The sequence below is a fragment of the Chrysemys picta genome, chromosome 2 (genome assembly GCF_011386835.1).
Source record: "Chrysemys picta bellii isolate R12L10 chromosome 2, ASM1138683v2, whole genome shotgun sequence".
Classification (NCBI taxonomy): domain Eukaryota; kingdom Metazoa; phylum Chordata; order Testudines; family Emydidae; genus Chrysemys; species Chrysemys picta.
In genome coordinates this window covers 38,688,184-38,700,424 of record NC_088792.1, presented here as the reverse complement: position 1 = coordinate 38,700,424, position 12,241 = coordinate 38,688,184, and the positions used below count along the sequence as shown (strand labels likewise).

At 40.9% G+C, this 12,241-nt stretch overlaps 1 protein-coding gene across 1 annotated transcript in view; it reads right to left on the bottom strand.

Annotated features, from left to right (window-relative positions):
• The window catches only part of DNAJC1 (DnaJ heat shock protein family (Hsp40) member C1), a 178,647-nt gene that overhangs the window by 19,908 nt on the left and 146,498 nt on the right, over positions 1-12,241 (bottom strand). Inside the window, exon 9 of the mRNA XM_005302767.5 lies at positions 1,865-1,984. Coding sequence (XP_005302824.1) covers positions 1,865-1,984 — 120 coding nt within the window. The remainder of the gene's footprint in view (positions 1-1,864; positions 1,985-12,241) is intronic.

Genomic DNA, 12,241 nt, shown 5'->3' with positions numbered 1-12,241 from the left:
CTGACTCCCCTTGTAAAACATCTCTTATGATTCCTTTTTCCTTGCCAGCTCAGTGCTTACGGGATATATCTTTCTCATCTCTCATCAGATAGCTCAGGGGACAGAGGACCCAGTGGTTCAGTTTCTCTCTCTCTCTCTCGGAGTCTGAGCAGCAGTCTTCTTTCTCTCCCCCAATACTGGGCATGTACAGGCAACATTTTGGGATCTCTCATGTGTGAAAGGCTCTCTATAAAAACATATTTTTAACATACATACATACACACACCTGCACACAGAGACACACACACTTGACAACAGATGAAGAAGGGTGTAGAATGTAATCTTTTAGGACAGGTTTTGCATTGTGTAATTTGTTAGTGCCCAGAGATTTTAGTGATGGACCCACTAGATATTCAAAGACAGATTCTAAACGTATTGGTCTTTTTATTCTCTGTCTGTACAGTGCCTACCAGAATGGGGTCCATGACTAGTGCTCCCAGGCACTAAAATAATATAAATATAATAATAATTAATAATAATGGTCTCTCAGGCAGATTTTTAACAACAATTTTGTGCAAGTCTGTGTTTAAAGATTTCTTTTTCACATGTAGTACACTGTCAAACTGCTTACAATAAAATGTATTACTTACAACTCCTGAGTAAACTAAAGTGTCTTCTAATGAGGCCCTCGCTGGCCACTACTATGAAGTGAGAGACACTCCTATCTCTAAACAGAACACAACATATTTCACTATCTGCAGTATATTGCGTTACAAATTGCTTAGTCACATGCACATCAAGATCCCTATAGCTTGCCTGGATATAATATAGGTTTATTTAATTTCTTAATGATAGGGATAAAAATCACCTATGTTTGTTTCCAGCGAAAAGGTAAAAACATTTTATAAACTGGCTTGCAGATAACTCACTGTAACCTATATGACAATTTATGACTATTTGACTAAATGAGGGTTTGGTTTTCAAAAAAAGTATCTTTGCTAGGTTCTGAATACAGAACAACAAGCTCCAAAATGTGCATCAACACAGTGAAACATTTAAATCTTATTCTCTTTAACTCCTCCAGACTCTTTGGAATAGGATCAACTGAAGAGACTTTTGAATGGTACTCTGCAGACACTGTAGAGCATATACAAGTGATCTACTGCTGAAAATGAAAATTTTTTTTCATACTTTTCAGGATAACACTTTAAATCCTTAAGTACAGTTTGTTTATATACATATATATATACACACACACACACACATACATATATACATACATACACACACACACCGGTGGTGTGCCATATTTTATATATATATTTTATATATATGGCACACCACCATAAAATAAGTATTTGAATAAGGATATTAATTATTTTACACAATACCATTGTTAACCATATTATAGTCTGGAAATAGGAACTGCAATAGTATCAATCTCAGACCAACTGTTTTATCATTTTGTAGAAATATTTCAGTTTAATTAATGGAACCCTCCTGTCTAAATGCTATTAGATGATTCATACTTTTTTTTTAAACCTGGTTTAAACAGAACTCACAAATGTCCATTTGCAGTTAAAAGGGGTTAGTTACTACGAACACTAAAACTGGCATTGTTTTTCTGTTATCAGGTTACAGTAGCTCAGGTCTCTAAGCACCAGAATCCCCCATACAGCTGATCAGTTACAGCTGTTAATTGTGGAGCAAGGGACTGCTGACATCTGCTTCTTGCTTAGTTAGTTAATGGTTCACTTCCAGGTCCTAAAAGGATTGCAGCCTCTCTCAAAAGACAATGTTGGACCCCATCTATGTCTGCCTTTTACACTGCCTGTCTTGTTCTGGTTTGTCACTCTCCATACAAAGCAAATCTGAGTGAACTCACATCTGGCACTGATCGACCCAATTCGTGAGCAATCTTTTCCCATCGACCTGGGGTCCCCCCTGGGAACTTAACCATACTTCTTGTCAGCTGGCTAAGGTCCTCTTCTGTCCATTCAGGTGCCTGCAAAACATTTGTAAAACATTTATTATGCTGGGAAAATGAAAAAAATGTAGTTGGATAAAATAGTGAAGACATTAAATAAATTAATCAAATAATGGCTATTGTAACTATGTAATTTAATACGGTTTCCAAAGCTTGTTAGTTGAATGCTCTGTTACAGAAAACAGTACATAAAAACAGCCATCAGTGAAGGAACTTGAACCATTAAAAATATTTAATATATAAAATGTACATTAGTGCAGTAGACACATTTAACTTATGTCACTATGAAAAAAAGCAATAAAAATCAAAAACAATTTTACTGCTTAAAGATTAAACCACAGTCTAAGATATCAACATTTTAGATAATATATAAAATCCTCTTACGTATAACTGAATGATATATGAAGGAAGAGAAATCTTTAAAAAGTCCTCAATTGAAAAAAATACTGAGAATAATCCTAAAATGTTATTTATATATCTGTATCTTAAAACAGCATGCCCAATTCAGTCAGTTGTTAAAGCCCCCATAATGTATTATATGTTAACATTTTGGAAGTGAAATCTGACAATTTTACATTCCATTGAGAATTTTTTTTTTAAAAGCACCTAAATCCTGTGGCTTCTGTGCACTGTACACGAAGAAAACAGAAAGGAACTGGACATTTTCAAAGAGCAACAAGGCCCAATAACCAAAATATAAAACAATGTTCTACCGTAACAGCATGCTGTAAATTGTAAATAATTTCCTCCTTTATGACAACCATATAAAACTGAGTAAAAAGCAAGAAAACACTGGTTCCTCAGATATAATTGTCAAATTAACTATTAAATCTTTGTATGTTAAATTGCCTCTCCAAGAACACAAGGCTCTGTACCCAGCCTTCCACACTAGTAAAAGAAGGGACTATTGAACTAAGCATTTGTAAAAAGTAGTTAACCATTTCTATTTTTTTAAAAGAATCCTTTATGATAAATACCTTTTCTAATCACCATTTCTGATAATGAACAGGCATATATCAAGCAGTTTGCATTACAGAGCCATCAGCACAGAACAACAGTCAGAGGTGAGTGACCCCAGGGACCATCTCCACAGCTACAGCAAAGCTTCTCCCTGACACTAATCCTGCCTGTCATTCTCCCACTGTGCTCTAACCACACTGACATCCGCCTGCCGCACTGCAAGCTTAACGGGCCCTTCCTGACTTTTTACTGTCTCCCCCAATCAATGGTTCAAGCGTGCTCTTTTCACCATGTCCAAATGGCAGCTTCACTCATAATCAAAGTGCACTGCCCCTGTTAAAGGGCTTCCCGAAAGGCTCTACCATTTGCATTCATTTGCAAAGCAAACTACTTTTATTCACTTTGTTCTGCTATCAAGAATGTTCCCTGAAGCAGATAAATTGGCATAAATACAACCTGCCACTTAAGAGACAGTAAATAATAGCCAATAGTGGGGAGGATTTTATCAATTGTTCTATTTTGTAGCCACGTAATTCTTTGTTCATCAAATGCTAAAAGCCTCAAAATATTCATATTTATATAGCTTTTAATACAAGCATGAATTCATTATCAGTTTAAATGCAACACACACACACACACACACAGTAGTGAGAGAGATATAGCACATACACTACATATATAATAAAGTGGGTATGAATACTAGTGGCTTGCAAAGAACATGCTAAATACAAACCAGGTTTCATTATCACACAGTAACCTTACAGTTTATTTATTGTAAAAGCATACATGTTCTGAATTAAAACTTCTTTATTTACATATTTCCATAACTTTGGGGTTCATAGAAGTGAAGTTATTGGGTACCTATACATATTCTAATTTTGAAAATATAATTCCAGGACTATTTATTTATTTTTAAAATAAAAGAGGCTAAGTAGAGAATTTTAAGTAATAAGTTTTTCATACGTAGTATAGAACCGCACACACTGAATGTAAGCATTAGTAAATGCAATTTGTTTCAGTAACAAATGAAAATTATGTTTTACATTGATTTCAAATGTAAATGCTTGTAGCACAAAAGTATCTGCACAGATGTATCTTAACACAATATTCAAAGCATATCCAAACAATTTCACACAAAAATCAAAGTCATATTTCTGCACTAATAGAAACATTTTAGAGGTAACAAATTGTCTGATATGTTTTAAATTCTTTAAAACCATTTTTTGTAAGATTTGATTCTTGGATGTGCTGCATATTTTAATTCTTGTGTGTAAATGTCACAAAAGTAAACACATCATTTTCCTTAGCTATCTTCATCATATAGGAATTCTAATAAAAACCTGTCTACTGATCTTTAATAAACAATACTGATCTTTAAAAAATAAACAAACAAACCTACTAATTCTATGTGCATCTATGATACCAATATGTTGACTGTACTGAATGAAACAATTATTTCAATAACATGGTAACTTACAATAATACAATTTAAAACAATAAAATAAAAATAAGGACATAAAATTGATAGGTCTGAAATTCTTTAATAGAGCTTTTTAGGAATCCATTATTAACCACAAGTGCTGTAAAGAGCTTTGGTGAATTTGCAATTCCTCAGCAACAGATAATTGCGTCTGTAGATGCAACAGTGCCTACTATGATCCAACTACCACAAGCAGCCATGAGGGTGGCCATAGTGTGAATGTATTCTCCCTGTTCTGATTTGGAGCCAACTGTAACTGAGTCTCAAATGAATGAATAAGCATACAGCTTTGTCACTTAAAACCATGTGTGTCCAATATTACTGAAATACTGGGCCAAAATTCATCTCTGCAGTTAGGTAATGGAAGATACCACCTAGTGAGGGGACAGCTGTTGTGACTACACAAGCATTCAGATTTTGCATCAGAAAAGCCCTGCTCTGGGATTAACTCTCCACACTGAATACAAAATGAAAGTAAACAGAGCTATAGGCCTCAGCTTTTAACTATTGCTGTCGATTAATCGCAGTTAACGCACGCGATTAACTTAAAAAATATAATCGCAATTAAAAAAATTTATTGCAATTAATTGCACTGTTAAACAATCAAATACCAATTGAAATGTATTAAATATTTTGGATGTTTTTCTACATTTTCAAATATATCGATTTCTATTACAACACAGAATACAAAGTGTACAGTGCTCACTTTACATTACAAATATTTGCACTATAAATGATAAATAAAAAATAGTATTTTTCAATTCACCTCAAACAAGTACTGTAGTGCAATCTCTTTATCATGAAAGTGTAACTTACAAATGTAGATTTTTGTTGTTGTTTCCTAACTGCACTCAAAAACAAAACAATGTAAAACTTTAGAGCCTACAAGTCCACCCAGTCCTACCTCTTGTTCAGCTAATCGCTAAGACAAACAAGTTTGTTTACATTTATGGGAGATACTGCTGCCTGCTTCTTATTTACAATGTCACCCGAAAGTGAGAACAGACATTCACATGGCACTTTTGTAGCTGGCATTGCAAGGTATTTACGTGCCAGATATGCTTAACATTCGTATGCCCCTTCATGCTTCAGCCACCATTCCAAAGGGCATGCTTCCATGCTGATGATGTTCGTTAAAAAAATAATGCATTAATTAGACTGAACTCCTTGGGGGAGAATTGTATGTCTCCTGTTCTGTTTTTCCTGCATTCTGCCATATATTTCATGTTATAGCAGTCTCAGATGATGACCCAACACATGTTCGTTTTAAGAACATTTTCACTGCAGATTTGACAAAACACAAAGGTGGTACCAATCTGAGATTTCTAAAAATAGCAACAGCACTCGATCCATGGTTTAAGAATCTTAAGTGCCTTCCAATATCTGAGAGGGATGAGGTGTAGAGCATGCTTTCAGAAGTCTTAAAAGAGCAACAATCCGATGCGGAAACTACAGAACCTGAACCACCAAAAAACTCAACCTTCTGCTGGTGGCATCTGACTCAGATGATGAAAATGAACATGCGTCGGTCCGTACTGCTTTGGATCGTTATTGAACAGAACCCATCATCAGCATAGAGGCATGTCCTATCGAAGGTGGTTGAACATGAAGGGACATATGAATCATTAGCACATCTGGTACGTAAATATCTTGCGACCCCAGCTACAACAGTGCCATGTGAACGCCTGTTCTCACTTTCAGGTGATATTGTAAACAAGAAGCAGGCAGCATTATCTCCTGCAAATTGTAACCAAACTTGTTTGTCTGAGCAATTAGCTGAAGTAGGACTGAGTGGACTTGTAGGCTCTAAAGTTTTACATTGTTTTATTTTTGAATGCAGTTTTTTTGTACATAATTCTACATTTGTAAGTTCAACTTTCATGATAAAGAGATCGCACTACAGTACTTGCATGAGGTGAATTGAAAAATACTATTTCTTTTTTTTACAGTGCAAATATTTGTAATAAAAATAAATATAACGGGAGCACTGTACACTTTGTATTCTGTGTTGTAATTGAAATCAATATTTGAAAATGTAGAAAACATCCAAAATATTTAAATAAATGGTATTTATTAACAGTACGATTAATCGTGATTAATTTTTTTAATCGCTGACAGCCCTACTTTTAACATTAATTACATTTACAAATTTAAAAATTCATAGCATTTGCTCAAATTATATTCCTTTAAATGGCTTATTGAAGAATGAGGTCAGTCAAACTCCTCTGCAACCTTTAAAGAGCAACTAAGAATGTGGTATGTTATTTTGCATCACTATTATGTGTAGTAAAAGCAGTTAAATGCTATGTGGTCTCTTCTTTTTTAATAAAAATAATTCCTTCTTCAAACAATAGAAACTAAAAATCAAGTTGTTAAGAACATAGATTAGCATTTGTTTTCAAGAAAAACCATCTTTTTGGTCTCTAATTTAAAATTATTAATATTTTGAAGAATTACACAACTGCATAGAATTTTATTGATAGACTTGAGAAGTGTTTACATTTTAGAATTCACATCAAAGTTCCCATGTTTAAAAAGGATCCATTCTAATTTGATGATTATCAAGAAATTCAAAGGCTGAAATTCTGCCCTTGGCCTACCCCATTGTACACATAAGAATATGTCTACATAGCAGGTGGTCAGACACTGCTTCTGACACGTTTTATTCCAACCCCTCCCCCCCATCCAACACATAGAGCCCTTGGATATGGCTAAACATCCTAAGAACATACTGTTAGAGGTGGCCTACACTGAAAAGTTAGTTTGGCATAGGTGTCCCAGGAGTGTGAAAAATTCACACCTTGGAGACTTAATTAAGCCAACCTAACCTTGGGTCAAGACAAGGTCAATAGAACAATTCTTCCATTGCCTGAGCTATTGCCTTCCGGGGAGGTGGATTATGTACAGCCATGGGAGACCCCTTCCTGTCGCTGTAGTAAATGTCTACACTGAAGTGCTACACAAGCACAGCTGCAGCATTGCAGCTGTGCCATTGTAGTGCTTTAGGTATAGACATAAGCTGGCAAGACTAAGTGTATCTGGGGGTGTGTCTCTGCCCACCCATTTTGCAGGATGTAGCTAAAGCACGTGTAGCTGACTTTAAATATTTGGATAGTCTGCCAATGCTTCCTTCCACAATTCCCAGGGCCTGTATGTTCCAGTCCTTCTATCTGCTGACTTCCCACTCGCTTCCTATGCAGAGGAAGCTAACTGCTGGTTTAAATACAGCCATTAGGCATTAACCCTTCATTGCAAGTATATTACGCTACTGTTAACACAACTAAACCCAGTTCAGTCAAACAGAAGAAAGATGCCCATCAACCAGTGATTCTGGCTAACCTGTAGTGTGAGGGCTGCAAGGTCCTTTTTTTTTTTTTTGGCAGAAGTAACAGAAACATGCATTTATATGATTAAAATCTTGATGAGGGTGGTGGAGGTTGACATTGACCAAACCGCACACTATTGCAGGGAGCAGATCAAGCACCTCAAGTCCACTTACCTCACGATGAAGGATGGGACTGGAAAGTCTGGCAACTACTATAAAAATCTAACCAGGTGTTGCCACCACCTCAAGAGATGATCATATAGGACTGTGGGCTCTGGAGTCGAGAAAGTATGATTCTTCGGGATGTGTCCCCCTATGGGTGCTCCACTGTAGGTGTGTGTGCACCCCTGCGTCTCTAATCAGAGATTTTAGGTAGCAGTGTCCATTCAGCCCACACATGCAATGTCCCTCTCTGAGGCTATGTCCTCACTATGGGGGGGAGGGGTGTCGATTTAAGATACGCAAATTCCACGTATCGAAGCCAACTTATCCCGCTGTGAGGACGGCGGCAAATCGACCTCTGCGGCTCTCCCGTCGACGGCGCTTACTCCTACCTCTGCTGGTGGAGTACAAGCGTCGATTCGGGGATTGATTGTCGCATCCCGACGAGACGCAATAATTCGATCCCCGAGAGATCGATTTCTACCCGCCGATTCAGGAGGGTAGTGTAGCCCTAGCCTAAGTGGTCTGTGCGGGTGAACCCCACTCAATTCCTTCTCTACAGCACAGCCCCTTATGGAGAACTCTGAAGTAGAGGGGAGGAGGGCAGATAGTGAAGCACCCATAGGGGGACACATCTCAAAGAGCCATTGTTACTGCACAAGGTGAGTAACTTCCTCCTCTTCTTCAAATAGTGTCCCTATGGGTAGTCCACTGTCGGTGACTTCACAGCAGTATCCCCCATGTAGAGTTGGGGCTTTGGTTGTTACTACTGTGGAGCCGAAGATGGCATTGGAAGCTGAATTTCCAGTGATCGCATAGTGTTCTGTGAAAGTGTGGCCAGAGGCCTAAGTCACTACTCTGCAGATTTCCGAGATAGGGACATCTTTAATGAATGCGACCGAGGTCGAAATTAACCTCATGAAGCGTGTATGGATTCTAGACGGAGACAACAGGATGCGTCCTTGATAACAGTGATTAATGCAACCCAAGACCCATTTGGATATCTTTGAGCCGATATTGCGGAGCCTTTGGATCTTTCTGCAAATGAAAGGAAGAATTTAGGGGACTTCCTGAAGTCCTTAGAAAAGTATTAGCATTCTACTTGGACAGGACTAACACCTAGCATATGCAAAATCGCCTCCCTGTTTTCATGATGTGGTTTTGTGAAAAAAACAGGAAGATGGATCTGTTGATTCCCATGGAAAGTGGAGGCAACTTTAGGGAGAAACTTGGGATGCGGCCTCAGAGTTGCTTTGTCTTTAAAAAAGACAGTGTATGATGGGTGTGCCATTAGGGCTGCTACTTCTCCTATGTGCCTAGCTGAGGTAATGGCAATTAGAAATGCTGTCTTCATAGACAGGTGTAAGAGAGAGCAAGTTGCCATGGGTTCAAAAGGAGGTCCAATCAAAGCACTGAGAACTAGGTTAAGATCCCGGGTTGGAGCGGATGGTCTCACATGCAGGAAGAGAATCCCAATGTCCTTAAGGAATCTACACATCAGTGACTGAGCAAACATCGAGTATCCGTCTATCTGACAGTGAAAAGCAGTTATGGCAGCAAGATGTACTTTAAGGGAGCTGAATGAGGGTTTTGACCTCGAGGTCTAAAATGTAATCTAAAATCAGAGGGAGGGAAGACAAAGCTGGGTCTGTGTGCTTAGAATGACATCAAACTTGGAATCATTTCCATTTTTGTAGCTAAGTACATCAGGTGGTCGACTTTCGGCTGTAAAGAAACACGTCTTTTACCTCTCAGAGCACTCTCTCTCTAAGTCTTGGAACCAAGAAGGAGCTAGGTCTGGAGGTGTCCGGTAAGGGAACCAGACTTGTCTTGGCCAGAAGGGGGCAATCAGAATAACTCTCACTTTGTCTCATCAAATTTTCAACAGGACCTTGGATAGAAGCGGAAATGGATGAAAGGCATACAAGAGATCTCTGTCCCATAGGAGGATGAGGGCATCTCTGAGTGAATGTTTCCACAGGCTGGCCCTGGAGCAATAACGAGGACATTTCTTGTTCTGGTAAGTAGCAAAGAGATCTGTAGTTGAGGTTCCCCAAAGAGTGAATAGATCTCAAAGCGCCTCTGGGTTCAGCTCCCATTCGTGGTCGTGAGAAAAGTACCGACGGAGGCTGTCAGCTGGCACGTTCTGTATCCCTGATAATTAGACAGCTAAAATGAGCACATTGTGATGGGTGCACAGATTACAAAGTTTGAGAGCTTCTGTGCAGAGGGAGGGAGATCTGGCACCCTTTTCGGATGGGATCGGAGTCTGTCTGTCGAGTGGTACCGGTGCTGACAGCGAATGGTCCTGCGCTGGTGGGGACTAACACCTGCAAGATTATAAGTGATATTGACCTGCACTGGGGCGATCTCTGGTGAGAGGCTGGCTGGTACTGGGAGTATGGAGATGGGTGCCTCAATTCTGGCATTCCATGGATTCTGGCCTCATGGAAGGACAGCACGATGCCAGAGACCTAAATCTTCTGGCTGGAGACAGAGATTGCAGGGCCAGGGTCTTAGGCTGTGGGGACGAGGACATACACCTATGATCTGGGGACCAATGGTGCTCCACCGCTCTCTGGGGGAGGGGGTCCTATGGCTGGCTTGCCCTTGAATTGCAAGGCCTTAGCCATATCCGGCAGCCGGCGTGGCATCCGTGATACCGGAAGGCCCATGGAGGTCTTTTGACACTCGACGCTGCCCAGGCGGCCAAGGTCCCAGTAGCCGCCAGGGTCCCCTGCCACTTTCGGGAGTCGGAGGTGGATCCCTAGTTGGGCTAGGGAGTCCGACCATAGCAGTATCCCCTTGTAGCTCCGGGGCGGGTGCATGGCCTGAACTAGGTCCTTTGCCCAGAGCCCCCTTCCCCTCCTTAAATGGCACCGGGGAGCCTCTTTTCTTTTGTCGCTTTTTGGGCACAGGTGAGGGGGAATGGTGCCCGACGGAGCCCAGTGCCGGCGGGGCACTCTGCACCGACACTGAGGTGCTAGAAGCAGAGTCCAATCGGGAGGGCTCCAATGCCGGACGAAGTGCAGCCTTCATGAGGAGGGTCTTCAAGCAGATATCCTGCTCCTTCTGGGTTCTGGGATGAAAGTTCTTTTGCAAATCCTGCACTTGTCCTTTTATATGGGATTCCCCCAAGCACTTCAAACAGCTGCTGTGGGGGTCACTAACAGGCATTGGCCTATTGCATGATGAACGGGGTTTGAAGTCCGGGGAACGGGGCTAACTAAGTACCTAAGAACTACATACAAAGAGAACAACAATGGTCTGTTAAGAACTGCTAACATTCTTGCAATGCTAGACGAGGTGCTCCGACCAACCATCATGGGCGGTAAGAAGGAAATGAAAGGGCGGAGGGCTGGTGGCATCTAATATACCGACGCATGAGCGCAGCACTCTGAAGGGCACTACTGCTGACCCTATGGATACCGCTAAGGCAAAAATCTCCGACGACTGTGCATGTGGGCGTGCGCACACCTAGAATGGAATCGACATGAGCAAGCACTTGAACTGCAGCTTATCTGCCATCCTCTTAGTAAGGTTTTGCACGTTCTTGAAATCTTCAGCTAGTAATGGAGGAGGGCGGCATTACAGCCTCATCTGGCAAAGATGAGAAGCTTGCTGGAGGGGTAGCTTCCCCTTTGGGCCTTTCCTTCTGTTCCACAAAAGTTTTCTCCTCTGTTCAAGGGCTCTGGACAGTGATGCTATAGGAGACCATCTAGCAGACTCGCTCTGAGAGATACTGGATGCCCGCAAAATATGGGATCTGTACATAGTCCAAGGATCCCAATACAGCCATTTAGGGAGGAAAGCATGGGTGGTGGTGGCTTCCAAGGGGGCCCGTACCACAATCATGGGTTGTCTTGATGGAATGGAGGAGGATCCTTGTATTGTGACAGTGGGCCACAACAGGCCAGGCAAATGACATCCTCCTGGTTACTGTCAGACTTGTCACTGGGTAAGGGTGACGCTGACCAGGATATTGGTAGTATATGGCCTGGTCCAGAGGGTGATTCTGGGCACCGGGAAGTGCTTGGTACGGGCTCTGAATAATGGGGATTGCGGTTCTTCTCCAACCATCAGGTCTCTAGGGTACCAGAACTCTTGCAGTACTGTCAGCTCATTCAGTACTGCAGAGGAGCGTCCGTGGTATGTTGTCGGTACCAAAGGTTGTGAAGGTGCAGAGTGGTTCCCTACACAGGAGCTTTATCACACCCAGTACTGAAGATTTTCTTGGTGCTGCTCCTTTAGAGGTGGTACGGTATTTGTCTTTGTCCTTAGGGGGGGGCGGTACCGCTCCCTCAGAGCCTGAGCCCCTGGCGTCTCTAGGTGATGTAGCAGAGCTCAT